Source organism: Dama dama, chromosome 9 (assembly GCF_033118175.1).
Source record: "Dama dama isolate Ldn47 chromosome 9, ASM3311817v1, whole genome shotgun sequence".
Lineage (NCBI taxonomy): Eukaryota > Metazoa > Chordata > Mammalia > Artiodactyla > Cervidae > Dama > Dama dama.
Window position 1 is genome coordinate 22,952,791 of NC_083689.1, and position 26,132 is coordinate 22,978,922.

Below are 26,132 nucleotides of genomic sequence, written 5' to 3' on the forward strand. Positions count from 1 at the left end.
AAGGGCTTAACCTCCCACCCTGGGGCTGACACCATGCCCACCCTTCTCGTAACCCCATGGCCTGGAGCCCAGCTCGAGGAGCCTGAGAAGGAGGCGCTCAGCCCCCTGATGGGGAGGAGGGTCTACAGTGTCATCGGATCCTGGCCCTTCTCCTCTGGGCCCCATGGCCTGGAATGGATCGCCTGAGCAGAACTGATTTTTTTTTTTTTTTTAATTTAGCTGTGTTGGGTCTTAGTTTCTGCATGTAGGATCTTTGTTACGGTGCAGGGGCTTCTCTTCTTGTGGCACACAGGCTTAGTAGTTGAGCGACGGCTCAGTTGCTCCATGGAATGTGGGATTGAACCGGCATCCCCTGCATTGGCGGGTGGATTCTTAATCACTGGACTTCCAGAGAGGTCCTACAGAACCGATTTCTCAAGCATCGACACGTGTCCGACACAGCAGAATTCCCAGCCACGCTCTCACCCTCAGGGACCGGGGTCAATGCAGGGGACAGATCAAGAAATAGGATATGATAGAGAACCGGGAGGGTGATGTTTAATCTAAGAAAATGTGTGCTGGCCTCAGTGCACAGTCCCCGTCTCCTGCGAGGCACCTTACAGCAGTGCCCCACTCCAGGCCCCGAGTAGTGTGAGGGTGGGAGCCCCATGTCCTCAGCGTGCCACCACCAGCCCTGTTGAGAGCCTGTCTCTGCCCCTTCCTGGCCTCAGAGGAAAGCATCTAGAGGAGAGGAGCTGGGGTGGGGCCCCCTCATTGCAGGTTAGTCATCCAAGCTGCATCCCCCTGCCTGTAGACCATCATCTCACATGGACTTGGGAGTGCCAGCCCTCCAGGTGGGCAGACTTGGGCCACACAGGCCCAGAGCAGGGTCCTCATCCTGCCACCTCGTAGCTGACCCACCCAGCAGCACCCCCTTAGGGGCACACTCAGCTGTAGGCACCCTCCTCTGCCACCTAGGTAACCCCTGTACTTCTCACCCTCTGGGGATGTCACCCTGCCCCGCCCCCACTGCAAACCTGGGATGTTGTCCAGGGGATGAGAAGTGCTCAGCAAATGGACACAAGTGTTCCTGTCCTCAAATAGCTCCCGTGCAGAAAGGGAAGAGGCTTGTCCATCATGGAGCTGGAAGAATGTTCTGGCAAAGAGCAAATCATGTTGAGGGCACCCAGTCTGTCCTTCCCAAAAATGGAATCCCCAAGTAGATTCTTAGGGAATGGAGGACACGTAGACCCAGGCTGATCTGTCTCCCGACCTTTCTTCACAGGCCCCAGGGCAAGTCCTACCTGTACTTCACACAGTTCAAGGCAGAGGTGCGGGGCGCCGAGATCGAGTACGGCATGGCCTACGTGAGTGTTGCCCAGACTGGGGGCTGTCTGGCTGGCCCACCATGGACTGTGCCTTGAAGACCCCCAGGTTGGGGGTGGGGAGGTGGCAATAATGAGGAGATGGATACCAAGCCCTTAGAAGGAGGCCTGGGGGTCGCAGGTTGCAGTACCCAGAGGGGATCCCAGTTGGCCCCTAGAGACCGGTCTTCCTCCAATAAGGCTTTACCAGCCTCCCACTTATGTCCCCTGCTGGCCAAGCTGGCAGGAAGCCAGGAGGCAGGGGGGCTCAGCCCTGGGGATGGGGCAGAAGTGGGCCCAGGGGGCAGGCTCACTGGTATTGGGAGGGCCCCACATCCTTTGGCGCCAGTGACCTGTGGTTCACAGCTCTGCCAGCACCTTCTGCCATGCTCCTGACCTCCACAACCCCCTTCAGAGCCCAGCCATTCTGCAGAGCCCATGCCTGCTTCTGCATCTGAGTCAGGAACAGTGTGAAAACTACTTTATCAACCCAAGAAGCAGAACCAACAAGAGACAGACATGAGAGATTCACTGTAGGAACTGGCTTCCGCTGTGGGGGCCTGGCTGTTGGTGGGGTTTCGTCCAGGGAAGCCTCAGCTCTTCCCCTAGGCATCCCCAGGTCATCAAGGACCATCTCTTTGACTTAAAGTCAGCTCAGGATGAACCTCTGTCACAGCAGTGGCCCCCCCAGCAGCCCCCACCAGGGTCTGATTGCCTAACGCTACCATGGCTCCTCCCAGTTGACACATCAGACTGACCATCAGTCTGTTAATTCATCACTCTCTTGGGTCTCTTCTTTGCATGCATTCATGCTCCATCACTCAGTCATGTCCATATCTTTTGGAACCCCATGGACTGTAGCCTGCCAGGCCCCTCTGTCCATGAGTAGTCTCCAAGCAAGAATACTGGAGTGAGTTGCCATGCCCTCCTCCAGGGGATCTTCCCGACTCAGGGAATTGAACCCACATCTCTTACCTCTCCTGCATTGGCAGGTGGAGTCTTTACCCCTGCGCCACCTGGGAATCTCCACTTCTTAAAGAACAGGAGCCTGGCAGGCTATAGTCTATGGGGTCGCAAGAGTCAGACACGACTTAGCGATCAAACTACAACCACAAAATTGTGTCTAAAGTAATCTATTCTTACTGTAAAACTCTTACTGTAAAACTCCATTACTCTAACTGATCTGAGAAAGACACAGTTCTGATTTTTAAAAATTACATTCAAGAGACAGCCATGCTTGTATGCCATTTCCATACATCAGCTAAAGGGAAAAACTGAATTAGATGCCTCCCTCCTCGGATTTGCAGCAAGGCATGAGGTTTGAAGCCAGTTGACGATCTCGTAAGTGGATTAACCCGCCACTTCCACTGGATTCTCTTTTCTGTGCTTAAAAAAGCATCTCGAGTCTGTCGTCTCTGTTGCTCCAGGAAGCAAACCGAGCCGTGTTCTTTCCTGATTAGAAAAGTTTCCACTTGTTCCCTTTCAGTCGAAAGCTGCTTTTGAGAAAGAGAGCGACGTTCCCCTGAAAAATGAGGAGTTTGAGGTGACCAAAACAGCAGGTAGGTGGAGGAGTTTGTGGGGCTGTAACCCAGGTTCTCCAGCAGGGAAGGTGAGAGAGGGGACAAGACCCCCATGAGGGGTCGATCCAGGGGCCACTGGTGAGAGGAGGCTCCTATCCTTCCTATAAAAAGGGCCACCTGGTAAATATTTTCGGCTTTAGGGGCAAACACCCCCTCTGAAATGACTCGGCCTGCCCCCGCAGGGCCAAGGCAGGCATGACCCACTCATCAGTGCATGTGGTGGCTGCATGCTAATGAGACCTTGTTCTGTGAACACTGACATGTGAATGTCATACTACATTCCCGTATCACAGGATGCCGTTTTCCCTTTCTGTTTATAAATGTAGAAGCCACTTTTTGCTTACAGGTGGCAGGCACGCTTGGCCCATCCCTTGCAGAGAACAGAGGGTGTGAAGTCTGCTCAGCTCCACAGTGGGGTGTGGGGGAGGGGGCGTCCTGGGCCCTGTGACAGGTTCAGGCATCGAAGTTGGGACCTCGTGTGTGCCACGTGACGGGAGAGGCCGGGGATCACATCCTGAGGCTCCGAGACCCCTGTGGCCTCTGACCCCTGTTCAGCTACCGCCATGCAGGCAAAATGCAGAGCCGAAAGAGTAGGTGCTAGAGTTGGGGCTCGGAGGGGTGAGAGCAATGGGGGATGAGTGAGTGAGACAGTGGATGTGGAGTTGAGCTGAGTCAGGGAGCCTGAGAGTCCTGAGGGACAGGGGAGAAGTGAGATGAGGAACCCACGTGGCCATGGGTGCCACCAGGCACCACAGTGGAAAGTGGGAGGGGAGGGAAGGTGGTAGTGTGATTGGGGGTTTTAGGAGGGCCTGGAAGGAGGCCCGCCCTGCCCTCAGGTCCTCCAGGGCACAGGGCCTGTTCCGAGTGTAGATCAAGGACAGAGGGGCCTGGGATGCTGGCAGACCCTGAGCCCCAGGAAGTGCCAGTGGGGAGGATAGACAGGGAGTGGGAGACAGGCTGGGGCTGCAGAGCAGGGCACGGCCAGACAAGTTTGCCAGGGCAAACCTCCGACCCTCACCTAGTCTCAACGTGGCTGAAGTGATCACAGCTCTTCCCACCTCAACCTCTCCCATGGCCTCTTGTTGCCCTCCAGACAGGCCCTCGACTTCCCCACCTTTCCCCTGTCCATCACCCATAAGCCTCTCAGGGCCAGGAGCCTTTCCTTATGGAGTCCATTTGGAGGCCCCTCCCCTGCCCTGCCCCCATCGTTGCCCCCACCCCACCCCCCAACTCAGGACCCAGAGGCCTTGCAGAGGCGAGCACCAACCCAGGGTCTCTTCCTTTGCAGTGTCCCACAGGCCTGGGGCCTTCAAGGCTGAGCTGTCCAAGCTGGTGATCGTGGCCAAGGCAACACGCAGCGAACTGTGACCTGAAGCCCCTCTGAGGGCGGCTCCTCTCCACGCAAGGTGCTGGACCCCAAGAGGGCCCAGTGCTTGTTTTCTAGGTGGGATTGGGGGGCTCTTGGTTTTCTGTCCCAGCTGACATTGCCCCATTTGGAGGACAGCTAAGGCCCCAGAGTGGAGTCTGGAGGGCTAGGACTCACCTGGCTCCCACCTTCCCTCACCCCGAAGATTGTGGGTCTGAGACCCACAGCTCTTCTCATCAGAAGAGGCATCAGGACACATGGTGGGGGGCCAGGGGGGGCGTCTCCCGGGATCATGGCTTTTCTGAAGCCAGAGCATCCCCTCCTACCCACTGGGATCAGGCCAGGCTCCAGGATGTTCTGCGGGGGAGCCCCCCGCCGCCTGTGATCCCACACCAGCCGCCTTCTCACTCCCCAGGGGACCAACTTTCAGACTGGGCAGAAATGAAATGTTCTTTCATATTTAAATAAATAAGACAACTAAAAAGCACCCACAGTCTTGGCATCCAGCGCTGGTGCCCCCCCACTGGCTGGGCTTGCAGGGCTGGGGTCCCCTACTTTCCTTTGCTGCTGAAGACAGGCGAACTGAGTCACCCCCGGGCAGAGGGAACCTTCTGGCAGGACTTTGCTGCAGGCGCAGACGTGCCGGACCCGAGGCAGCCTCACCAAGGCTCACATGGCCTCACCTGTGGGGCCACTCCTAGCCGAAGGGGAATGCACTGGGGAAGCCTGGCTCTTTTTATTTTTGGCATGGCATGTGGGATCTTACTTTCCCAACCAGGGATTGAACCAGCGTCCCCTGCTTTGGATGTGTGGAGTCTTAACCACTGGACCACCAGGGAAGTTCCCAGATCAACTGTTCTGCACCCTATAGTTGGCTCTGCTTATTTTTTTTGAAGCTGGATTGCAAACTCGGTGACTTAAAAAAAATAATGAAACACCCCAGGCAAACAAAAATAAATAAATGAAATCCCCAAATGCCTCAGCCAGTTCTAGCAGCAGGGCCTGGGAGTCTGACCCCCAGTGGACTGTCTGCCTGGCCTCTGACCAGGAGGAAAGAAACCTGTGGCTGTGAATCGGGTCCTTGATGATCAGAATCACTGCATTGGGCTGGCTGAGGCCTCTCTGTGTCTGTCACTCACCTGGCCCGCCCCTCGTGCGATCAAGGAGTCAGGTGCTGCTGGGACCCCGCCAGCCAGAGAAGAAGCCGGCTGACCAAGGGCATGGGGTCCAGCCCCAGGGCTCCAGCACTACTGGTGTAGGAGCCATTCCAAGGGAGGCGCAAGCAAGAAAAACAGCTGCGCTCAGAACCAGTAACTGACAGGGACCTTGGGCCCACAGGACTTGAGGAAAGGAGCAGCAGCCTCAGTGGTCAAGTGCACACGACCTGCGCCACTTCAGGAGCAGCTCTCTTTTTGTTCAGTTGCTCAGTTATGTCCGACTCTTTGCGACTCCACGTTCCACAGCATGACAGGCTTCCCTGTCCTTCACCGTCTCCTGGAGCTTGTTCAAACTCCCGTCCATTGATTCGGTGATGCCATCCAACCATCTCGTCCTCTGTCCTGTCTTGCCCGCTGGACAGCACACAAGTCCAGAGCAGCTCTGGACGCACACATGTCCTAGGGGATGCTCGCTCCCCCGAGCATGGCAACCTGCAGGTCTCAACAGGGCCCAGGAGATGCTTCCCCGAGGCTTCCTGCAGAAACTAGGCAGCAGGACACAGGCAGAGGCAGTGGTGCTCCCTGGGCCCTGAGCTGCGTGAGGGCCAGACCCCAGCCAAGAGGAATATTGATTTTTACATGATCAGTTGGGAATCACTTACCACTTCCACATCCTGGGCGCTAGCAGAGATGCAGAGTGGTGGGCGTGATGTGGCGGGGCAGGGCGGAGCATCTCTGGACACAAAGAAGCCTCCCCTTTACCCCAAGGGCCTGGTGAGCAGAGCCGCCCGGCCCCAGGTCACGATGAGGAGCAGGACCGAGCCACCTCTGGGCTGCCAAAGCCAAGCTCTGCCACCGCTGCTAGGCTGTCATCAAGCTCAGCAGGAATAAAGCCTGCCAGTAGGCTGCAAACCTATAACATTTGTGTGCAACCTGGAGTTCTTTTCTTTTTTTATTTTGGCTGTGCTGCGTCTTCATTGCCACGCTCAAGCTTAAGTTTCCCCGTAGCAGGTGGGATCTTAGTTCCTGGACCGCAGATGGAGGCTGTGTCACCTGCATTGGAAGGCAGATTCTCAACCACTGGACCACCAGGGAAGACCCCAACCTTGATTTTTAATAGGTAGAAACCCTGGGCAGGTGAGGAAAAGCTATAAGATGCTTTTATTTACATAGTTCTCTTTGGTTCTTTTTTAAAAAATTCTTTTTATTTATTTGGCTGCACCAGGTCTTTGTTGTGGCATGTGGGATCTAGTACCCTGACCAGGGATTGAACCCGGGCCCCCTGCATTGGAAGCGTAAGTCTTAGCCATTGGACCACCAGGGAAGTCCCAGTTCTTCTTTTTTTTTTTTTTCTAAATTAAATCTCAGGTGTATGAAAAGAGTCAAGACAACAAGTCCAAAGCCTTGTCACATGAATGTCCTTCAGCCAGCAGAGCAGAGGGCAAAGGATTTCATCTGGGGCTTCTTGGTGTAATCAAAATACACATTTGCTCTTGAATTGGAGGATCTGTCTCTTGGCACACAAGAAGAGGGGTAGTTTGCCTTGGAAGTGGAAGGTAGGGGAACAGCTGACTATTGGGTGGAAGCCTTTGGCTTTTTCAAGGCAGCTGAAACCAAACAGAAATGCTGCCCTGGATCTGGGGTCCTACTGTACCAGCCAGCCCAGCATGGCATGGAGAGGCAAAAGGGAGTGGTGAGGACTGTGGCGGAGCAAAGACGGGCCACCTCTGCAGCTTCACCAGTGGGCAGTACAGGTAGGTTTTCTACAGTTTTCATGATCTATTGATAGATTGGGACATGCAATTTCCTTGGTTTCAGGTGTTGGCAACTAATTCCAAATGTTTCAAACACTGAGGCTGAGCAAACCCATCGTCTCACCTAATAAGGCCTGCGGACCTCCTGTTGGCAACGTTTCCCCTAAGCAGACCAGGTTCTACAGAAACGGACACTGTTCCCCCCTCCCCCCAGGGTGCTCAGAACAACCGGACACAGCCAGACCTGCAGCAGGGTTTGCAATCTTTTAAAACCTCTGCCCACTTCTGACCGACAAATTGCAAATACCTCCCCACACCCCCACGTGTCCATCCGTGACCCAAGTTAAGCATTGTCCCACCTGCCAGGTGTTGCCAAAGCCAAGGTTTGTTGAGCTTTGTCTCTGAGGCCTGTCATAAAAACAAGTGTTATGTGTATTTGTTTCCCAAATACGAAATGATCCTTTAAAAACAGGCATGCGTCTAAGATGGCTTTCCCGACGGCCTCCCATCAGAGGTGCACTCCGACCCCTCCCTCCTGGGAGTCAGGGCCACGATGCCAAGCAGACAGAGGGGCATCCTCGCCAGTAGGCCTGAGCCCACCACAGCTCTCACCACGGCTCCCTGGCCTCATTTCCTGAGGTGCGGAGCAAAGTGCCCAGCCTGGGAGGCTGAGACAACGGAAGCTTGTTTGCTCAGCTCGGGAGGCCCAACATCAAGGTGTGGGCCTGGCCGGTGTCCCAGGCTCTCTCCCAGCTTCTGGTGCTGGCTTGCAGCTCTTGGCATTCCTTGTCTTGTAGACACATCCGCCCAGTCTCTGCCTCCACCTTCACATAGCATTCTCCCTCTGAGACTGTCTCCACATGTCCCCTTCTCAAAAGGACCCAGTCATGTGGATTAGGGGCCGCCCAGCTCCAATATGAACTCACTGCAACCAATCACATCAGCAATCACCCTATTTTCAGATCAGGTCATATTCACAGGTCCCAGGGGTTAGGACTTCCATCTGGGAAATGGGAGGTGGGGTAGGGTGAGACAGCTCACTCTGTAACACCCCCTCTTGGTTCCCTATAACCCTCTCTGCGGGAATGAAAAAGCCCAAGCAACACTGAAGTGAGAAGCCCCCAGCTGTCAGAGACACCCAGTGATTTGAGGGGTACAGACAGTGGCTCAAGGGGCATTGTTCAGATGGTGCCACAGCAGGCAGAGGTCTCCAGGTGCCTGGGGGAGGCCGCAGGCACAGGCAGACTGAGCCGGGCTCCGAGCCCGGTGAGATTGGGCCCGGGGACAGGGGACCCGGGTCCTTGGAGCTGCAGTCACCTGTGTGTATGTGTTGGAGGAGGGGTGATTGGCCAGAGTCAGACAGGAAGGAAAGGGTTAGCTCCGCCCCACTTCGAGCCCCGCCCCCCCGCAGGCAACCGCAGCGGGGTCGGAAGTCATCATATGCTGTCCTCATCCAGCATCCGGGTGAGGCCGTCGCAGATCCGGCGCAGGTGGGAGCGGTAGGGCTCCACGGGGCTGTAGAGCGCTGCCAGGAAGTCGCAGTCGGCCAGGTGGCCGAACACGTGGTTGATGCGGCCGTGGGACTTGGCGGTTAGGTGCGCGCCAGCCGCCTGGTGCAGCAGGTCCCGGCACTCAAGCAGGGCGGCGGCCAGCACGCGCCTGTCGAAGGTGAAGTCCACCTGGTGGAAGCTGACAGCAGTCATGGCCAGACGGCGCGCCTGCTGCCGCAAGCGCTGTAGCCGCGCCAGCTCCTCGGCGCCCAGCTGCCCGGCGCGCAGCAGAACGCCCAGCTTCACTGCCACCTTGACCAGGTTCTTGACCAGCTTCTGGGCCTCCTTGCGGCTGCGGGTGAACTCCTTGGTGGCGCGGTACAGCTCGTCCAGCACCTCGCTGCTGGTGTCGTCGATGAAGGCGGACGCCACTGCCCGGGAGGCCATCTTGCTCAGGAGCTTCTTCTGGGCCTGGAGGGCCAGGCTCTTGGTGCTGAAGGTGTCCATCTGTCCTGTGGGGGGAGACACACAGACCCGCCATCAGCCCGCGGTGCCCAGCTGTGGGGGCCTTGCACCGGTGGGCGGCTAATGCTGGCGACCTCTGTCTTCCGCATGGGAGAAATGGGTACGCGCGCCACCAGCCCATCCCCAGGAGAGCCCATGTGCCCACTCCACAGACGTACTGGGTGCGCAGAGCTGACCTCGAGACCCTTCCACCCCACCCCACCCCGCCCCCCTCCACCAAACAGCAAGTGCCGCCATCAGAGAAGCTGCAAGAGCCCTTAGCAGGGACTCCTGAGCAGATCAAGAAGGCCCAAGAAGGCCCTGGACAAGAGGACAGGTAACAAGATGGGGAGGGAATCACAGGCTCCAAGGCCTAGGGAAGGGAAATTTAGAGTTGTTGGAGGACCGGATGCAGCAACTTATGAACAAATAGCAAAACCTATTTTTAGGAAAAGCTTGTAAAAACAAACAACATTCCCACTGAAGAGATGATGGGACCTAAGGGAATTTGTTTCTTAAAGGAATTAATGTGTAGTGGTGGAATCTGGGCAGGGCCTTCTGTTATGGTTTATTACAGAATATAGTTCCCTGTGTTATACCCTAGGACCTGTGGTTTAGCCATTTCTGTAAACAATACTTTGCACCTGCTAATCCCAAACTCCCAACTAATCCCAGACTTACAACTGCAAGTCTGTTGTCTATGTCTTTATTTTTGGCTGTTGTGGGTCTTTGTTGCTGCGTGGGCTTTCTCTAGTTGTAGAAGGTGGGGGCTACTCTCTAGTTTTGGATCGCGGACTTCTCATTGTGGTGGCTTCTCTTGTTTCTGAGCTTGGGCTCTTAGGCGCATAGGCGTCAGTAGCTGTGATGGACAGGACTTAGTTGCTCCGTGGCATGTGGGATCTTCCAAGATCAGGTATTGAACATGCGTCTCCTGCATTGGCAGGCAGATTCTTAAACTGTGCCACCAGGGAAGTCCTGTTCTCTATGTCTGTGGGTCTGTTTCTGTTTCATTCAGTTCAGTTCAGTCGTTCACTTATGTCCGATCTTTGCAACCCCATGGACTGCAGCACTGCCAGGCCTCCCTGTCCGTCACCAACTCCCAGAGCTTGCTCAGACTCTTGTCCATCGAGTTGATGATGCCATCCAACCATCTCATCCTCTGTCATCCCCTTCTCCTGCCTTCAATCTTTCCCAGCATCAGGGTCTTTTCCAGTGAGTCAGGTCTTGCAACAGGTGGCCAAAGTACTGGAGCTTCAGCTTCAGCATCAGTCCTTCCAAAGAATATTCAGGACTGATTTCCTTTAGGATGGACTGGTTGGATCTTCTTGCAGTCCAAGGGACTCTCAAGAGTCTTCTCCAACACCACAGTTCAAAAGGCGCTCAGCTTTCTTTATAGTCCAACTCTCACATCCATACATGACCACTGGAAAAACCATAGCTTTGACTAGACAGATCTTTGTTGGCAAAGTAATGTCTCTGCTTTTTAATATGCTGTCTAGGTTGGTCATAGGTTTTCTTCCAAGGAGCAAGCATCTTTTAATTTCATGGCTGCAGTCGCTATCTGGAGTGATTTTGGAGCCCCCAAAATAAAGTCTGTCACTGTTTCCATGTTCCCCATCTGTTTGCCATGAAGTGATGGGACTAGATGCCATGATCTTAGTTTTCTGAATGTTGAGTTTCAAGCCAGCTTTTTCACTCTCCTCTTTCATTTTCATCAAGAGGCTCTTGAATTCTTCACTTTCTGCCATAAGGGTGGTGCTATCTGCATATCTAAGGTTATTGACATTTCTCCTGGTGATCTTGATTCCAACTTGTGCTTCATCCAGCCCAGCATTTCGCATGATATGCTCTCCATATAAGTTAAATAAGCAGGGTGACAATATACAGCCTTGAGGTACTCCTTTCCTGATTTGGAACCAGTCTATTGTTCCATGTCCAGTTCTACCTGATGCTTTTTGACCTGCATACAGATTTCTCAGGAGGCAGGTAAAGTGGTCTGGTATTCCCATCTCCTGAAGAATTTTCCACAGTTTGTTGTGATCCACACAGTCAAAGGCTTTGGCATAGTCAATAAAGCAGTAGTAGATGTTTTTCTGGAACTCTCTTGCTTTTTCGATGATCTAGCGGATGTTGGCAATTTGATCTCTGGTTCCTCTGCTTTTTCTAAATCCAGCTTGAAGTTGACAGTTCACATACTGTTGAAGCCTGACTTGGAGAATTTTGAGCATTTCTTTACTAGCGTGTGAGATGAGTGCAATTGTGTGGTAGTTTGAGCATTCTTTGGCATTGCCTTTCTTTGGGATTGCAATGAAAACTGACCTTTTCCAGTCCTGTGACCACTGCTGAATTTTCCAAATTTGCTGGCATATTGAGTGCAGCGCTTTCATAGCATCATCTTTTAGGATTTGAAATAGCTCAACTGGAATTCCATCACCTCCACTAGCTTTGTTTGTAATGATGCTTCCTAAGTCCCACTTGACTTCGCATTCCAGGATGTCTGGCTCTAGGTGAGTGATCACACCATCGTGGTTATCTGGGTCATAAAGATCTTTTTTGTATAGCTCTCTTGTGTATTCTTGCCACCTCTTCTTAATATCTTCTGCTTCTGTTAGGTCCAGATCTGTCCTTTTTTGTGCCCGTCTTTGCATGAAATGTTCCCTTGGTATCTCTAAATGTTCCTTTGGTATCTCTGTTTCATAGATAAGTTCATTTGTGCCATACTTTAGGTTCCACATATAAGTGATATCATATATGGTATTTGTCTTTCTCTGACTTAGTCCTCTTAGTATGAGAATCTCTGGGTCCGTCCATGTTGCTGCATATGGCATTATTTCATTCTTTTTTATGGCTGAGTGGTAGTCCATTATATATATACACCACATCTTTATCCACTCATCTGTTGATGGACATTTAGGTTGCTCCTATGTCCTGGCTATTGTAAATAGTGCTGCTATGAACATAGGAGTGCATGTATCTTTTTGAGTTATAGTTTTGTCCAGGTATATACCCAGGAGTGGGATTGCTAGATCATCTGGCAGCGCTATTTTTAGATTTTTAAGGACCCTGCATACTGTTCTCCATAGTGACTGCACCAATTTCCATTTCCACTAATAGTATGGAAGGGTTCCCTTTTCTCCACACCCTGTCCAGCATTTGTTATTTATAGACTTTTTAACGATGGCCATTCTAAGAGGACAACAGAGGATGAGTTGGTTGGGTGGCACCACCGACTCAATGGACATGAGTTTGAGTAAGCTCTGGGAGTTGGTGATGGACAGAGAAGCCTGGCATGCTGCAGTCTATGGGGTCACCAAGAGTTGGATACAACCGAGCAACTGAACTGAACTGATTCTAAGAGGTGTGGGGTGATACCTCACTGTAGTTGTGATTTGCATTTCTCTTCTATTAGCAATGTTGAGCATCTTTTCTTGTGCCTATTGGCCATCTGTATGTCCTTGAAGAAATGTCTATTTAGGTCTGTCCATTTTCTGATTGGGATGTTTGTTTTTTCTGTTACTGAGCTGTATGAACTGATTATATATTTTGGATATTAATGAGTAGGGCTTTCTGAATCCCACTACGTGCGGGCCCTGGCTCCAGCCTCGCAGACCCACTGTAGCCTTGCTCTGAGCTGAGAAGGGCTCAGGCTGCGTGACCACGGGGGTCCTGGCCTCACTCCACAGCTCCATGAGACAGGGTCCCAGCCCCCTCCTCAGGCTGTTCAGGGTAGGGGAGGAGCGCAGTTAGCAACCCCCCATCTCTCCAGCCCCATGAGTTTACAGCAGACACCCCTGAGGCCTTAGTCAGGCCCTAGATGAGTCAGGGGGGCAGCAGCTGGGTGGGGGTTCCCCAGGGCCATTTGTGGGGTTTTGGGAAGCACAGAGTTCTGATGACTCCTCTGATACAGAAACACTGACATGCATCAGCTTCCGCCCAGGAAAGGACCGGGCAGGTGGCCGAGGTGAGTGGCAGGCTGGTCCTCTTGGAACAGCAACCACGCCTCCGACTGCAGAAGTCTGGACCTCTGCCTGTCCCTCATGTCCTTCCTGCCATGGCCGTCTTCCAGATTTCCCAGGCTCTGAAGCCTCCCCCTCAGCACCAGAATTCTTCCTAAACTGCACATCTGGGCATAGTCCTTTCCTTCTAAGAACCAGCTGGAAGCTCCTCATGGCTCTTGAGACCAAGCCCCACACTCCATTTGGGTCCCTGCCTCTTCCCTGGTGAACTCCTATACATCCCTCAATACCTTAGCCCCCAAACCCCTGCCTCTTCCTTGGCGGACTCATATATATGCCCCAAAGCCCTGGCCTCCAAGCCGCTGCCTCTTCCCCTGGCAGCTTCATCCCTCAGCTCAGCCTGAACACCACCTCTGGGAAGCCATCCCTGAACAGCCAAACTGACAGTGAGGCACCTCCTATGAGTCACCCAGCACCCCAGGCATCCCCCATCTCTGCTCCACACTCTGGCTTTGCTGCCTCAGTGGTCTGCATCACCACAGGCCCCAGGGGAGATAATGGCCTGATTCCCTATCCACTCTGTTTCTGGAGACTCCAGAAGCATCTGCCCAGTGAATGAGGGAGCCTGAGGCCCACCCCCAGCCCTCCCCCACTGCTGCCCCAGGCTCTGGTCAGAATCCACCGCCACCCCAGCTGCGGGCCAGCCCGACCAGGAATGCCATGTGGGTGCCCACTCAGCCATGGGAGCCCCCACAAAGCCCCTCTTTGTGTGAGCTCAGACGCTGGGAGGAGTCCCAACCCTCAGCCGCCCTCTTGCTGCCCACAGAGGTCAGGACAGGCCTGGTGATGAATGACCCGGGCCTCCCTGCCCCCTACACCAGTCCCAGACCCTGTCCACAGGCTGGGACCAGAGTGGGGTGTGGGTGACTCAGCATCACATGGCAGGCCCTGAGCAGTGGCTGGTGCCTATTTCATCACTTCTGCCTGATATTGTACTGAGCTGGCTGCCCATTTGCAGAATGGCTCAGACCAGGCTCAGAGAGGCTTAGCCATTTCCCCAAGGCCACACAGCAACACAGGGACCGCCTGCCCCACCCTCTCTGCACCCAGCTACCTCTGCCTTCCCTAGCTGATGCCTGGGAGTCGCCCTCAGTCTTGGGGGGCTGGGAGATATCCCCCGTGACACAACCAGCCCTGATATCTGGGGCTTGCTCCTGGCTCTGACCCCATGGCCAAGCAGCATAACTGCCCTATGCCTCAGTTTCCCCATCTGTAAAATGGAGGATGGTGACTGTAAGGATGGAGAACTGACTCCATCTCAGGACAGAAATGTGTGGCCAACCTGAGGGCCCCCCAGGCTGTGAGATTTCCCTGTGCAAGAGGCTGGACCACTGTCCCGACTTCTGACCTTCAGGCTCTGCGTCCTTTAGCTCTCTGAACAGACCTATTTCTCCGCAAGGATGCCTTCTCACCAATTTCTCTAGAACATTCTATTCTTTATTTTTCTTTTTGGTCACACTAGGTGGCATATGGATCTTAGCTTCCCAACCTGGGATCAAATCCACACCCCCTGCATTGGAAGCACAGAGTCTTAACCACTGGACCGCCAGGGAAGTCCCTAGGGCATTCTATTCTGTTCCCTCTATGTGGACCCCTCCTGGTCTCATCACCTGTAAACTCCTGCTCCTCATTCAAGTCTCAGAGTGACTGTCACCTCCTCCTGGAAGACTTCTGGATGTCCCAGGCTATGCTGGTTCCCCAGCGTCCGTCCTCCATTGCAGTTCTGAGCACTTGCTCTCAGTGTCCGTCACACCAGGCCTGACGGCGTGGGCAGGGACTGTATGTTTCTTGCTCTGGTGGCCAGCCTGGGGCCTGGTACTCAGCAGGCACCCAGTAAGTGTTTGCTGAATGAATAAGCGGGGGGATGTCTGCAGACATTGAAACCCGGAGGGAACTCCCAACACCCTGGGTCCCCCAGTTTACAGATGGATAAACTGAGTCTCAGAGAGAGGAGAAGGCCTTTCCCTGGATCCCAAGAACCCTGGCGCTCAGGTCTTTCTGCCCTATTCCATTACTGTGTGGCCCCAGGCAGGGCTCTGCCCCTCGCTGGGCCTTGACCTTCCCGTCTGCAAGTCCTGAGCTTGTGCGTGTTGGTTCAGAGGGGAGGCTGGTCCTATTGACTGGCTTCAGGAAGAGCCTGGGCCCACGGCAGCAGCACTGCCCGACCCCCACCCTGCCAAGCATAGGAGGAAGAGGGGTGGGGGCGGAGGGGGGGACTCCACACTCTTAGCCCCTCGGGCCAGTCCCCAGATCTGTGACACCTGGACCAGCCCAGCTGCATGGTGGCCCACCCCCCTTCTCCTCCGTCCATTGTTCTATCAGAAACGCATCCCCCTCCAAGCAGCCAGACAGGGAGATGACTGCTTTCCCCGGGGAGCACTCTGGGGACCAAAATAGACCCCAGCCTTCCTTCCTGCCAGCTGTGCTCATCCAGGTCCAAGGGCAGGCCAGCGGGAGGGGCCTGGCGGGGGCAGGGCCTTCCCAGGGACTGCCCAGCGGACCCAATGCCAGACCACCCCACTATCGTCACGAGCCAGAAATGCCCGATGAAGCTTCCAGGGCTCGGCTGGGACGCTCATTCAGGTCCTCAGTGAGCGTCCACAGCACCAGCTGTGTCTTAGGGCTGGGAATATGTGTGTGCTAAGTCGCTTCAGTCGTGTCTGACTCTTTGTGACCCCATGGACTGTAACCCGCCAGCCTCCTCTTTCCAGGGGATTTCACAAGCAAGAATACTAGAGTGGGTTGCCATTTCCTCCTTTAGGGGATCTTCCTGACCCAGGGATCGAACCTGGTTCTCCTGCTCATCAGGCAGATTCTATACCTGGACCAAAAGAGATTGGGTCCCCGCCTCCCCAGGGATCCCGGCCTGCTAGACCCCATGCCACCTCCTTGTTCCAAAATAATTTGGGTGCCCTCACTTCCCTGAAACAGAGTCCACAGGCAGCACTGTCTATCTCCACCCGCCGGTATAAAAATAAAATTAATAGGTGGTGACAATAGTGAGCAGGATTGTACAGGCAAACTCTGGAATATTTCTTTAAAAAAAAACAAATTTTTTTTGGCCATGCCACACAGGATGCGGGACCCTAGTTCCCCAAACAGGGAGAGAACCTGTGCCCCCAGCGTTTGCAGTTGGGCATCTTAGCCACTGGGCCACCAGGGGAGTCCCTGGAGTGTTGCCAGTTCTGTGCCTCAATCTGGGTCTACATGAATGTAAAACGTCATCGAGCTGGGTGGCTGCAAAGCAATGTGAATACACTAAAACCCAGCAAATTGTCGACTTTCAAGGGGTGAATTTTATGGTGTATGAATTAGATCTCAGTTAAAAAAATCTAACATTTCTCCAAAGAAGGCATATAAATGGCTGATAAGCAGGTGAAAAGATGCTCAACATCACTGACTAGGAGGAAAATGGAAGTCGCGCTCATAATAATATAATACCTCACCCCACAAGAATGGCTACTGCCAGAAATACAGACAAGAAGCAGGGCTGGCGAGGTTGGGAGAAACAAGCCCTCGTCCAAGGCTGGTAGAAACAGAAGATGGTGCAGCCACCGTGGGGAACAGTTTTCTGGCAGGTCCTCGAACAAACACAGTTACCACATGACCCAGCAATTCCGCTCCTAAGCATCAACCCCCCCCCAAGAAATGAAAATATATGTTCACATAAAAACATAAACACACATGGGCATAGATAGCACATTTGTACTAGCCAAAACATGGAAATGACACAAACACCCACCCACATATAGATGGACAAACAAATGTGGTGTCCCTCCACACACCAGAGCATCACTCAGCCCTGAAAAGCAGTGAAGCCCTGACACTCGCTACCACATGGATGGACCCTGAGGACACGATGCTCAGTGAGAGACGCAGACACAGAAGGACACAACAGGGTGTGATTCCACTGACAGGAAACGTCCAGAACAGGAAGATCCACAGACACAGAGAGTGGGTTCCTGTTGTCAGGGGCTGGGGAGCACAGAATGGAGACTGACTGCTAATGGAGACAGGATGTCTTTTGGCAGTTGAAGAATATTTTGGGATGTGAACACTTTAGTGAATTTTACAATACGTGAATTACACATCATCAAACTGAACACTCATTGCACCTATATCCAGTGGACATATTTTATACCTTTGTGCCCCTTACTATATATTTGTTGTTTAGTCACTAAGTCGTGTCTGACTCTTTGTGACACCTGGACTATAGGCCACCAGGTGTCTCTGTCCAGGGGATTTCCCAAGCAAGAATACTGGAGTGGATTGCCATTTCCTTCTCCAGGGGATCTTCCCAACCCAGGAATCAAACCGGCATCTCCTGCATTGACAGGCGGATTCTTTACCCCTGAGCCACCAGGGAAGCCTATATATATATATGTATGTATACACACACACACACACACACACACACACACACACACATAATGCCTCACTTTAAACATGTTAAATAGGATTTTCCTGATGTCTCAGTGGTAAAGAATCTGCTTGCCAACTCAGGAGAAATAGGTTCGATCCCTGGTGTGGGAAGACCCCACATGCTGCGAAGCAACTAAGCCTGTGAGCCATGACCATCGAGCCTGTGCTCTGGAGCCGGGGGACTGCAATTACTGAAGCCTGAGCGCCCCAGGGCCCGTCCTCCGCAACAGGGGAAGTCACTGCAATAAGCCCGAGCACTAGAGCAACTAGAGAAAAGCCAAAGCAGCAATGAAGACCCAGCACAGCCAAAAATAAATAAAATTATAAAATAAATAAATGAAAATGGTCCACATAAGAAAACAGAAATCTTCAAAAAAGAAAACCTCAGGCCCACTGCACTCAATGACGGAGTGAATCTGTCAGAGGTTTGCCCCTTGATGGAGCATTGCAGTGAACACGAAGATGCAAATTTCTATCACAAAAAGAACTCCAAAGGTCCCATCTGTTTGTAGGACATATCGCAGGTTAACCTTAAAAATGCATTCCAGTATACATCAGGTGCAGGCAAATACTGTTTGACTCCATTATACCTAGAATAGTCAAATTCATAGAAAGTACATTGGTAGATGCCAGGGGCCATGGGGTAGGGAGATGGGGAGCAGAATGGGGATTTAGTGTTTAATAGGGACTGAGTTTCAGTTTAGGAAAGTGAAAGATTCGGGCGACTGATGATGGTGACGGTTGCACAACAACGTGAATGTACTTAGTAGCACTGAAATGTACAAGTTAAACGTGGTTAAAATAGTATGATTTATATTATGTGACTTGTACCATAATACAAAAACATAGCAAACAAACAAACAGACCAAAATTCCATCTTCCCCTGATTTGCCCAGGAGTTGCATTTCAGGTATGTTCATTGAAAATTAAAACTCCCAGTCATTGGTTTACATTTCTGGCAGGACATTAGGAAGTTGTGGGCTGAGGGGCTGCCCTGAGCATAGCTGGATGCCTAGTGTCCCTGGCCCCTGCCCCTGAAATGCAAGCACATCCTGTTATTATCACAAGTGGGGGAAAAAACCCTCCGAATTTCCAAAACAGCCGCCTAAGAGGGGTCACCCCTGCTGGAAGGAGAAGACAGCAGGAACCAATGAATGTGGAATAAACAGGATAATTTCAGAGACAGTTAAGGCCTGGGTGGGGGGCAGTGACAGCCAGGGACAGCAGGTGACCTAGGCCAGCGGTCGGGAAGTCTTCCTGGAGGAGGAGCCCCTGTAGCTGGGACTGGAAGGACGGGGCCTGAGGCAAGATGAGCCAGGCAGAGGGGACAGCATGTACAAAGGCCCTGGGGCACAGCAGCGCAGAGAGGAGACCGGAGACTGGTCCCCAGCCTCCTAGGAGCCCACCGTCCAAGTCTCCCACAGCTCTGAGGTCTCCCCACCAAGACCCCGGACCAGCCCCAGCCCCTGAGGGCAGCTTTCCCATCTGTGAAATGTGTGTCCAGTTGCTGAATCTCTGACTCTGTCATCTCCTATACTCCATGTTCTTCCCAGAACCCTGGCCTCCATCCCTACCTCAGACTTTTGCCCTCTGCCAACCCCACTTTGTCTCTTCGGCTCTGACCTTTGTCCCTGTCCCCATTTTGGACACTCCAGCTCCTAAACTGACCAGACATTGACCTGGAGCCTCGGGCTGCTCTAGACATGACAGCATCCTTTCCTTGCCCAGGCAGAGGCGGGGAGGCAGGACTCTATGTGAGCCCTCCCAGAGTGGAAGGGCACTCGGCCTGGCAGATCTGTTCCTCCCAATCCTTTCAGTCCGCAAACTCTGGGGGAGGGCCAACCCCCACCCCTGCCCCATCAGTGACCTTCCCCACTTCATCTCCTCTCTCACTGTCCCTGCAACATGCTAGGCATGGTCCAGCCTCGGGGCCTCCACCAGGTGGGGGTGGCCTCTCCACCCACACATTCCTGGTGCTGGACACTGGGTGTGGGGGTGATGGGGATTCCACCCCGACTCCCAGGGGCCCTACTCCTCTCTAGGTACACTGGGAATGCTATATCTCATCCCATTCACCACCTGCTGGAAAGTTCTTAGCCACCAGCACTCCGGGGGGCGGGAAGTAGGCATGTAGGTACATACGTATGTTTTCCATAAACTTTACTGACATAAAGGATGTGCGCCGTGCAACTTAAGAAAATAGCAAACCTTGTTGTAAATTTCACGCAGCCAATCGATGCTTGATAAATGTTCTCAGTGAGTTTTGCCTAACTGGTGGTGGTGGTGGTGTTTAGTGGCTAAGTCGTGTCTGTCTTGTGACTCCATGGACTACAGCCCATCAGGCTCCTCTGTCCATGGGATTACCCAGGCAAGAATACTGGAGTGGGTTGCCGTTTCCTCCTCCAGGGTATCTTCTTGACCCAGGGATCGAACCCATGTCTCCTGCATTGGCAGACGGGTTCTTTACCGCTGAGCCATGAAGGAAGCCCAGTTGTAAAACTGGTTCCAATAGCCAATCTGTGGTTGCTATGGATAAATGAAAGCAGTTCTGACATGGATGTCGCTGGATCTTCTCTTTCATATGAGAAGAGAAAACTTGGACTTTACTTACTAACTCATTGGCCAAGTGAGTGACATTTTTTTGCAGAATCCAACAGTGGTTTTCCAATAGTGAGGGAATATCCCCTCAAGGTTTTTTTTGTGCTATTCGAAAGCAAGCAACTAGAGACACACCACCCTTTAACATTTAATTTTCATTATTGACATTACCTGGAATTATACTGGGGGTAGCAAACTCTGGCCGGATGCCTGTTTTTGTAAAGTTTTGGTGGCACTCAGCCATGCCCACTGTGTACATATCAAAGCAAAGCCTTGAATAGAGGCAGAGGCCGTGTGGCTTGCAAAGCGAAAAATATTTACTATCTGGCCCTTTATAGAAAAAGGCGGACCAGCCTCTGGATTAGAGGATGACTGAACAATACATCAAACCCTGATTTGTAGCATCTGCCAATATCCATGGTGTAAATTCTCTTGCCATGGCCAGTTTCAAGCTTCCAACTTGACCACGGAGTTGGAACAAACTGCTCACCATTTCCACCAAACAGAAATAACCTCGAGAGCATAGAGGTCATTGTGCAATGCAGTAAAATAATTAGAAAGGATATATTTTTTCTTTTTTGGCTGCACTGCCTGGCATGTGGGATCTTAGTTTCCAGACCAGAGATGGAACCTGTGCCCCCTTCATTGGAAGGTCAGAGTCTTAAGCACTGGACCACCAAGGAAGTCCTGAAAGTTAGGATTTTTGACCACTTATGACCTTTGCTTTTTTATAAGTTATTTTGAAGTATTTAAGTCACATACCATCAAATCCATGCTTTTAAAGTGTACAATTCAGTGGATTTTATATATTCACTGACCTGGGTAACCATCGTCACTATTTAATTCCGAAACATTCTCATCCCTCCAGAAAGAAACCCCATCCCTTGAACTTCCCTGGTTGTCCAGTGGTTGAGATTCCAAGAATGGGACCCAGGTTCGATCCCTGCTCAGGGAACTGGATCCCGCATGCATGGCATATAAGAATCTGTAAGCCACAACAAAGTTCAGAGATCCCAGGGCAACCCAGTAAATAAAATATCTATATATTTTATTTATTATTCTTATCTGGGGGGAAGGAATGGTGGGTCTGCATTGCTGCACCTGGGCTTTCTCTAGTTGCGGCAAGCAGGGGCTACTCTTTGTTGCAGGGCGTGGGTTTCTCACTGCGGTGGCTCCTCTTGGTGGGGCCCATGGGCTCTAGGTGCTCAGGCTTCAGTAGTTGCCACTCACAGGCTCTGGAGAGCTGGCTCAGTGCTGTGGTGCATGGGTTTAGTTGCCCTGAGGCATATGGATCGTCCTGGACCAGAGATCAAACCAGTGTTCTCTGCATTACAAGGCAGATTCTTAACCACTGGACCACCAGGGAAGTCCCTTTTTTAAAAAAATAAAGAAACCCCATCCCCATCAGCAGTCACTCCCCATCCCCTCCCCCAGGCCCTGGCAACCACTAATTTACTTTCCATCTCCATGGATTTGCCTGTTTTTTCATATAAATGGAATCACACACTCTGTGTCCTTCTGTGTCTGGCTTCTCTCACTGGGCATCCCGTTTTCAAGGTTTATCAGCACTGTAACGAGTGTCAGCCCTTCACTCCTTTTTATGGAGTATTCTGTAGCTCTGTGGGTGTTTTTCTTCTTTTTTGGCAGTGCCACGCAGCTTGTGCCGTTCATTTATCCACCAGGGATGGAACCTGGGTCCCCTGCAGTGAAAGCTGGGAGCCCTAACCACTGGACCACCAGGGAATTCCCATCCATACCTTTGTTTTAAACATAATGTATTTGACTGTAAGTTCACAGCCTGTCATTTTTTTAAATTTATTTTTTCTTCCAGTTTTATTGACAGTCTGTCATTTTTAATAACGGGGATATTAACAACTGGGTGGCAAAATTCCCAACAATACAGCACGTGACTGATGATTGGGGTGAGGCCGACTCCGGCATGCCACTGGTCCACAGAGCAGCCTGCTCTCCACATGAATTCTTCATGTCCCAACAAAGGGCATCAATAATTGATGGGCCTGCTCAGCGGGGCCAGGGCTGCCGCCCCACCTTTCTCCCTCAGCCCTGGCTGCAGGGGCCCAGGGCAGCCTGGGGTGGGATTGGGTAGCGGGGGGCTCCGGGTCTCTGCTCGCCATGGTAAATGCCCCCACGGTCTTTGTTCCCATTCCATACTCTTCGCTAACACCAGAGCACCTGCTGCTTCCAGCCAACACCAGGGTACCCACTGCTTCCAGCCCTTTATCAACCATCACTCAGACCTCACATCTGGCGCCCATTTGGATATGGAGAAAGCGGGGCTGAGGGCTACCTGTTTGTCTGAGGTGGGGGTGGGGGAGGGGATACCAGTGGTTCTCAAACGGGGTTTCCCAGAGCCTTCGGGGGCCACCCCAAAGATGGGCAGGGTCTGCCTGCCTGCCAGACTGCGGCAAGAACTAGGACACTTTCCACGGTGGTCAGATCTCCACTGAAGAAAGAGCAGGGATTGGGCGAGGGATGGGGGTTGGGGGTAAGGAACGGATGGGCAAAAATGAATGTTGGGAGACCGAAGCCCACCCCACTGCAGAGGACAGGAGAGGCTGGGACTCAGGTTGATTTTTAACAGCAAGTGGCAGAGGTTCGAGGGTCACCTGGCAGGACTGTGGACACAGCCCTTTAGAGTCCTGGCTCCACCCACTTCTCACCTCTCCGCAGCCTCCATCGTGTCTCTGGTCCGCGTCCCCGGTCCGGGTTCCTCTCTGGAGAAGCCGCCAGAGGGCGCCAGCGAACACCTTAGTCCTCCCCTCAGGGCTCCCACCTCCCTCAAAGTAAAATCCCAAGTCCTCCGGGGGCCCACAAGGCCATGCACGACCTACTCTGTCCCCTCCCTGCCCTCCCCTCCTTCCTCTCTCCCCCTCACTCACTTTGCTCCTGACACACAGGCCTCCTGGTTGTTCCACCAGCACATGGAGCCTGGTGCTGCCCCAGGGCCTTTGCATGGGTTGTGCCCTCTGCCTGGATTGCCCCTCGTCTCTGCATGGCTATTTATTTCTTGCCATTGAGCTTCAATTCAAATGTCACTTCCTCAGGAGTCCCTCCCAAATTCCCCATCTCAACTAACTTCCCCATCCATCTGCCTCTCCAGTCCTTCATGCAATTACAGCTAAGCCTAATGACTTTCTCTGGATGAATGTGAGCTGAATCCGGGGGGCAGGAAGGGGTGCACCACATGGACTTGGGTCATTGCTGGGTTCTGGGCACCCTGCACCAGGCTTGGCTTACAGTAGGCACCCAGAACCAGGTTGTTGAATGAATAGATAGCCTTTCAGTGCCAGAAAGGAAGTCAGAGATGTCATCAAAGGGCCCCACTATCCAGCCAGGGAAACTGAGGCAAAGAGAAAGACAGATATCCTAAGGTCACATAGAAGCAAAGCACGAACACTTCTGGAAGGGTCTCTTCCAGGTGGACACTCCCCAACCTCCACCGCCCCTTTGGACAGAAGGGAAAAGTGAGACCTGCAGGATGGAGCCTTGGAAGATCCCAAGGACTTGACCAGAGGATGCCAAAACCAGTCCTGAATGCCTCACGTGATGAGATGCTGGAGGAAGTCATCTGATGGAGGGGTATATGTCGCAGATTCTGGGGTGAAAGCCCAAATTCTCTGTAAGGCCAAGTCCTGCCTGTCTTAGGTCATCTCAGTCTGTAACACCTGCACAAGCATGAGTCATTTCTTCAGCACCTGCCTCTGGAGCTATTTCCATGACAATAGCCGGAGTTATGTCCTAGGCACCCTGTTGTGGCCCCATATGTCAGACAGGGACATTGAGGCCTTCTGAACCCATCACATCAGATCACCAAGCAACCAAAAGGCCCCTCCCCTCCCCAGGTCTCAGGTGAGGAAACTGAGGCTCAGGCAGCCCTTGACCTGCCTAAGGCCACACAGCAGAAGGGGATATCATGGGGCCTCCACGGGGCCTGCCTGACTGGTCTTTTCACTTAGGAACCCCCACCCTCCATCAGAGTGGGGTTTGAGTCCCCAGTTTGCCTCCCCCAAGAGATTTGGGCACTCACCCACCACTGGCGTCCCAGGCCACCAGGCCTGCCAAGTGGGAGAAGCTCAGCCCAGGTGTTCCTGTGGCTGGGACGACAGTTCTTTGTTCTGGTTTCCATAGGTACAGCGTCCCTGGGACGGCTCCTCCTCCGCCCCTCCCAGCCACCCAGCTGCCCAGCCCTGGCCCCGCCGGCCCTTGGCCCGGCCCATCTAGCAACTTGTTATGTTTTAAAGTTGGCTCCTGGGCACCTGGCATTCAGGTAGAGGGAACAGCTCCTGCAAAGACTCTGAGGCAGGAGAGTGCCTGGTGCATTGGTGGAGTGTGGTGGCTGTGTGGCTGGAGCAGAGTGAGTGAGGGGGGTGAGAAGGAGGAGGTGGGGATCAGGGGAGAGACACGCAGGGCCCATGTTCCTGCATTTAATCCTGCAAGCTGCCCTCACCCCTGGGGGAGTTGTTATGTCCCTCAGACAGGAAACTGAAGCTGGGAGAATGGAATCAACTTGTTCAAGGTACTGGTGGTGAGCGGCCGAGCAGCAACTCTGGTTTGTCTGATTCCAAAGTCCGAGGTCCCCAACCACCGGGCTGAACTGCCCTCACCCATGCTACCCACCCACCCCCAAACCCAGGACGTTCACCTCCCCCAGCTGGGCTGAGACCTGCTCAGGAAGTAACCTCAGAGGCCTGTTTACAGATGGGGCTGCCCCTCCTCCAGCTGAGCCCCCCCAGGATATTGGGGGTTGTGATGCACACAGATCTGGGTCAGGTCAACTACCAATTACCTCAGTGACGAAGCCCCAGTTCACAGCTGACAAAACTGAGCCCAAGGCTTCAGGCTATTGGGGAACTCCCAGGTGGCCAGTCTGGGTGGGCCTGGCTCCGGACGCCCTCAGCTGCCTGGATCAGCCAGAAGTCACACACATCCTCACCTCCACGTCTCTGGCCTGGCTGCCCACACCTGGAATGCCCTCCTGGCTCTGAAATCTGGCCCTGGGGCTTGGCACCCTGCACTGTGAAATGGGCAGAGTCCATCAGAGTCCTTGTTGGGTGTGCTCTGGTCTCAGAGCACTACCCATGCGGGGGGTGGGGGGAGGCAGATCAGATCCAGTCCGCCTCCCCTGACCCACACAGCAAGAGAGACAGAGGGAAAGGGAGAAACAGAGAGGGAGATGGAAACTGAGGCAGGAATACTGATCGACGGGGGGTTGTCAGAGCAGAGGGAGCGACAGAAACAGAGAGACCAAGTGGCCCCCGAGGTATGCTGAGATGCGGCGCGCCCCAGCACCGCTCGCTTACCTGTTCTCTGGGATTCAGTCGTTGGTTCGACCGTCGAGGTTCTGTCCGGCCGCCTCTGAGAGGCCGTTGCTGTGGCTGCGAGACTCGTGCCTGAGGACTGGGACCCGGCGGGGCGGAGCAGGAAGCTCGGTCCCGCCCTCCAATTGCCCCGCCCTTCTGTGCGGCCCCGCCCCGCCCCCGCCCGCCCGGAAAGGACCGCAGTGGGGCCGGCAGAGGTGGGGGCGAGCGAGGACGTAGGCTCAGCCAATGGCAGCGCGGGCGGTGTACGAAGAGTCCAATGGAAGCAGACCGCCGCGCGGCGGGGTGGGGCCTAGGGCGGGGCCAGGCGGCTCGGGGGATTCCTCCGGAATCGCGAAAGGGGCCGGATGCCAGGGGAGAGGCCAACCCCGGGGCCAGTCCAAGAAAGGAGAGGAAGGAGACTTAGAGTCAAAAACAGAGATATGAGGACCATGGAGACAAACGAGCCAGAAAGAAAAGCAACAACTCTGTGGCTCTGGGACTGCCCCTTTCTCCCACTGGGACTCCGTTTAAAGTACGGCCCCGGGGAACCGTTTACTACAGAATGACCAGGGAGTCCATTA

At 53.4% G+C, this 26,132-nt stretch overlaps 2 protein-coding genes across 3 annotated transcripts in view; one reads left to right on the forward strand and one right to left on the reverse strand.

Annotated features, from left to right (window-relative positions):
* The window catches only part of MYDGF (myeloid derived growth factor), a 12,622-nt gene extending 7,358 nt beyond the window's left edge, over positions 1-5,264 (forward strand). The window contains exons 4-7 of one of the 2 annotated variants that reach the window (XM_061150640.1): positions 1,265-1,346; positions 2,830-2,902; positions 4,212-4,329; positions 5,068-5,264. In XM_061150640.1, the coding sequence (XP_061006623.1) occupies positions 1,265-1,346; positions 2,830-2,902; positions 4,212-4,291 (235 nt within the window). In that variant the 3' untranslated portion in view covers positions 4,292-4,329; positions 5,068-5,264. Of the gene's footprint in view, positions 1-1,264; positions 1,347-2,829; positions 2,903-4,211; positions 4,777-5,067 lie in introns of those variants that run through there. The other variant, XM_061150639.1, reaches the window with a different exon arrangement.
* A 2,883-nt stretch (positions 5,265-8,147) lies between these two features.
* Positions 8,148-25,696, reverse strand: TNFAIP8L1 (TNF alpha induced protein 8 like 1). The gene is made up of 2 exons (XM_061150638.1): positions 25,552-25,696; positions 8,148-9,202 (listed from the first exon to the last, which is right to left on the reverse strand). Exon 2 carries the CDS (start codon positions 9,195-9,197, stop codon positions 8,637-8,639), a length of 561 nt encoding a protein of 186 aa, XP_061006621.1. The 5' UTR covers positions 9,198-9,202; positions 25,552-25,696; the 3' UTR covers positions 8,148-8,636.
* Between the last annotated feature and the right edge of the window lie 436 nt (positions 25,697-26,132).

Bases quoted from the DNA above. Each gene is read 5' to 3' on its own strand.
- TNFAIP8L1 (XM_061150638.1), bottom strand. From the start codon at position 9,197: ATGGACACCTTCAGCACCAAGAGCCTGGCCCTCCAGGCCCAGAAGAAG.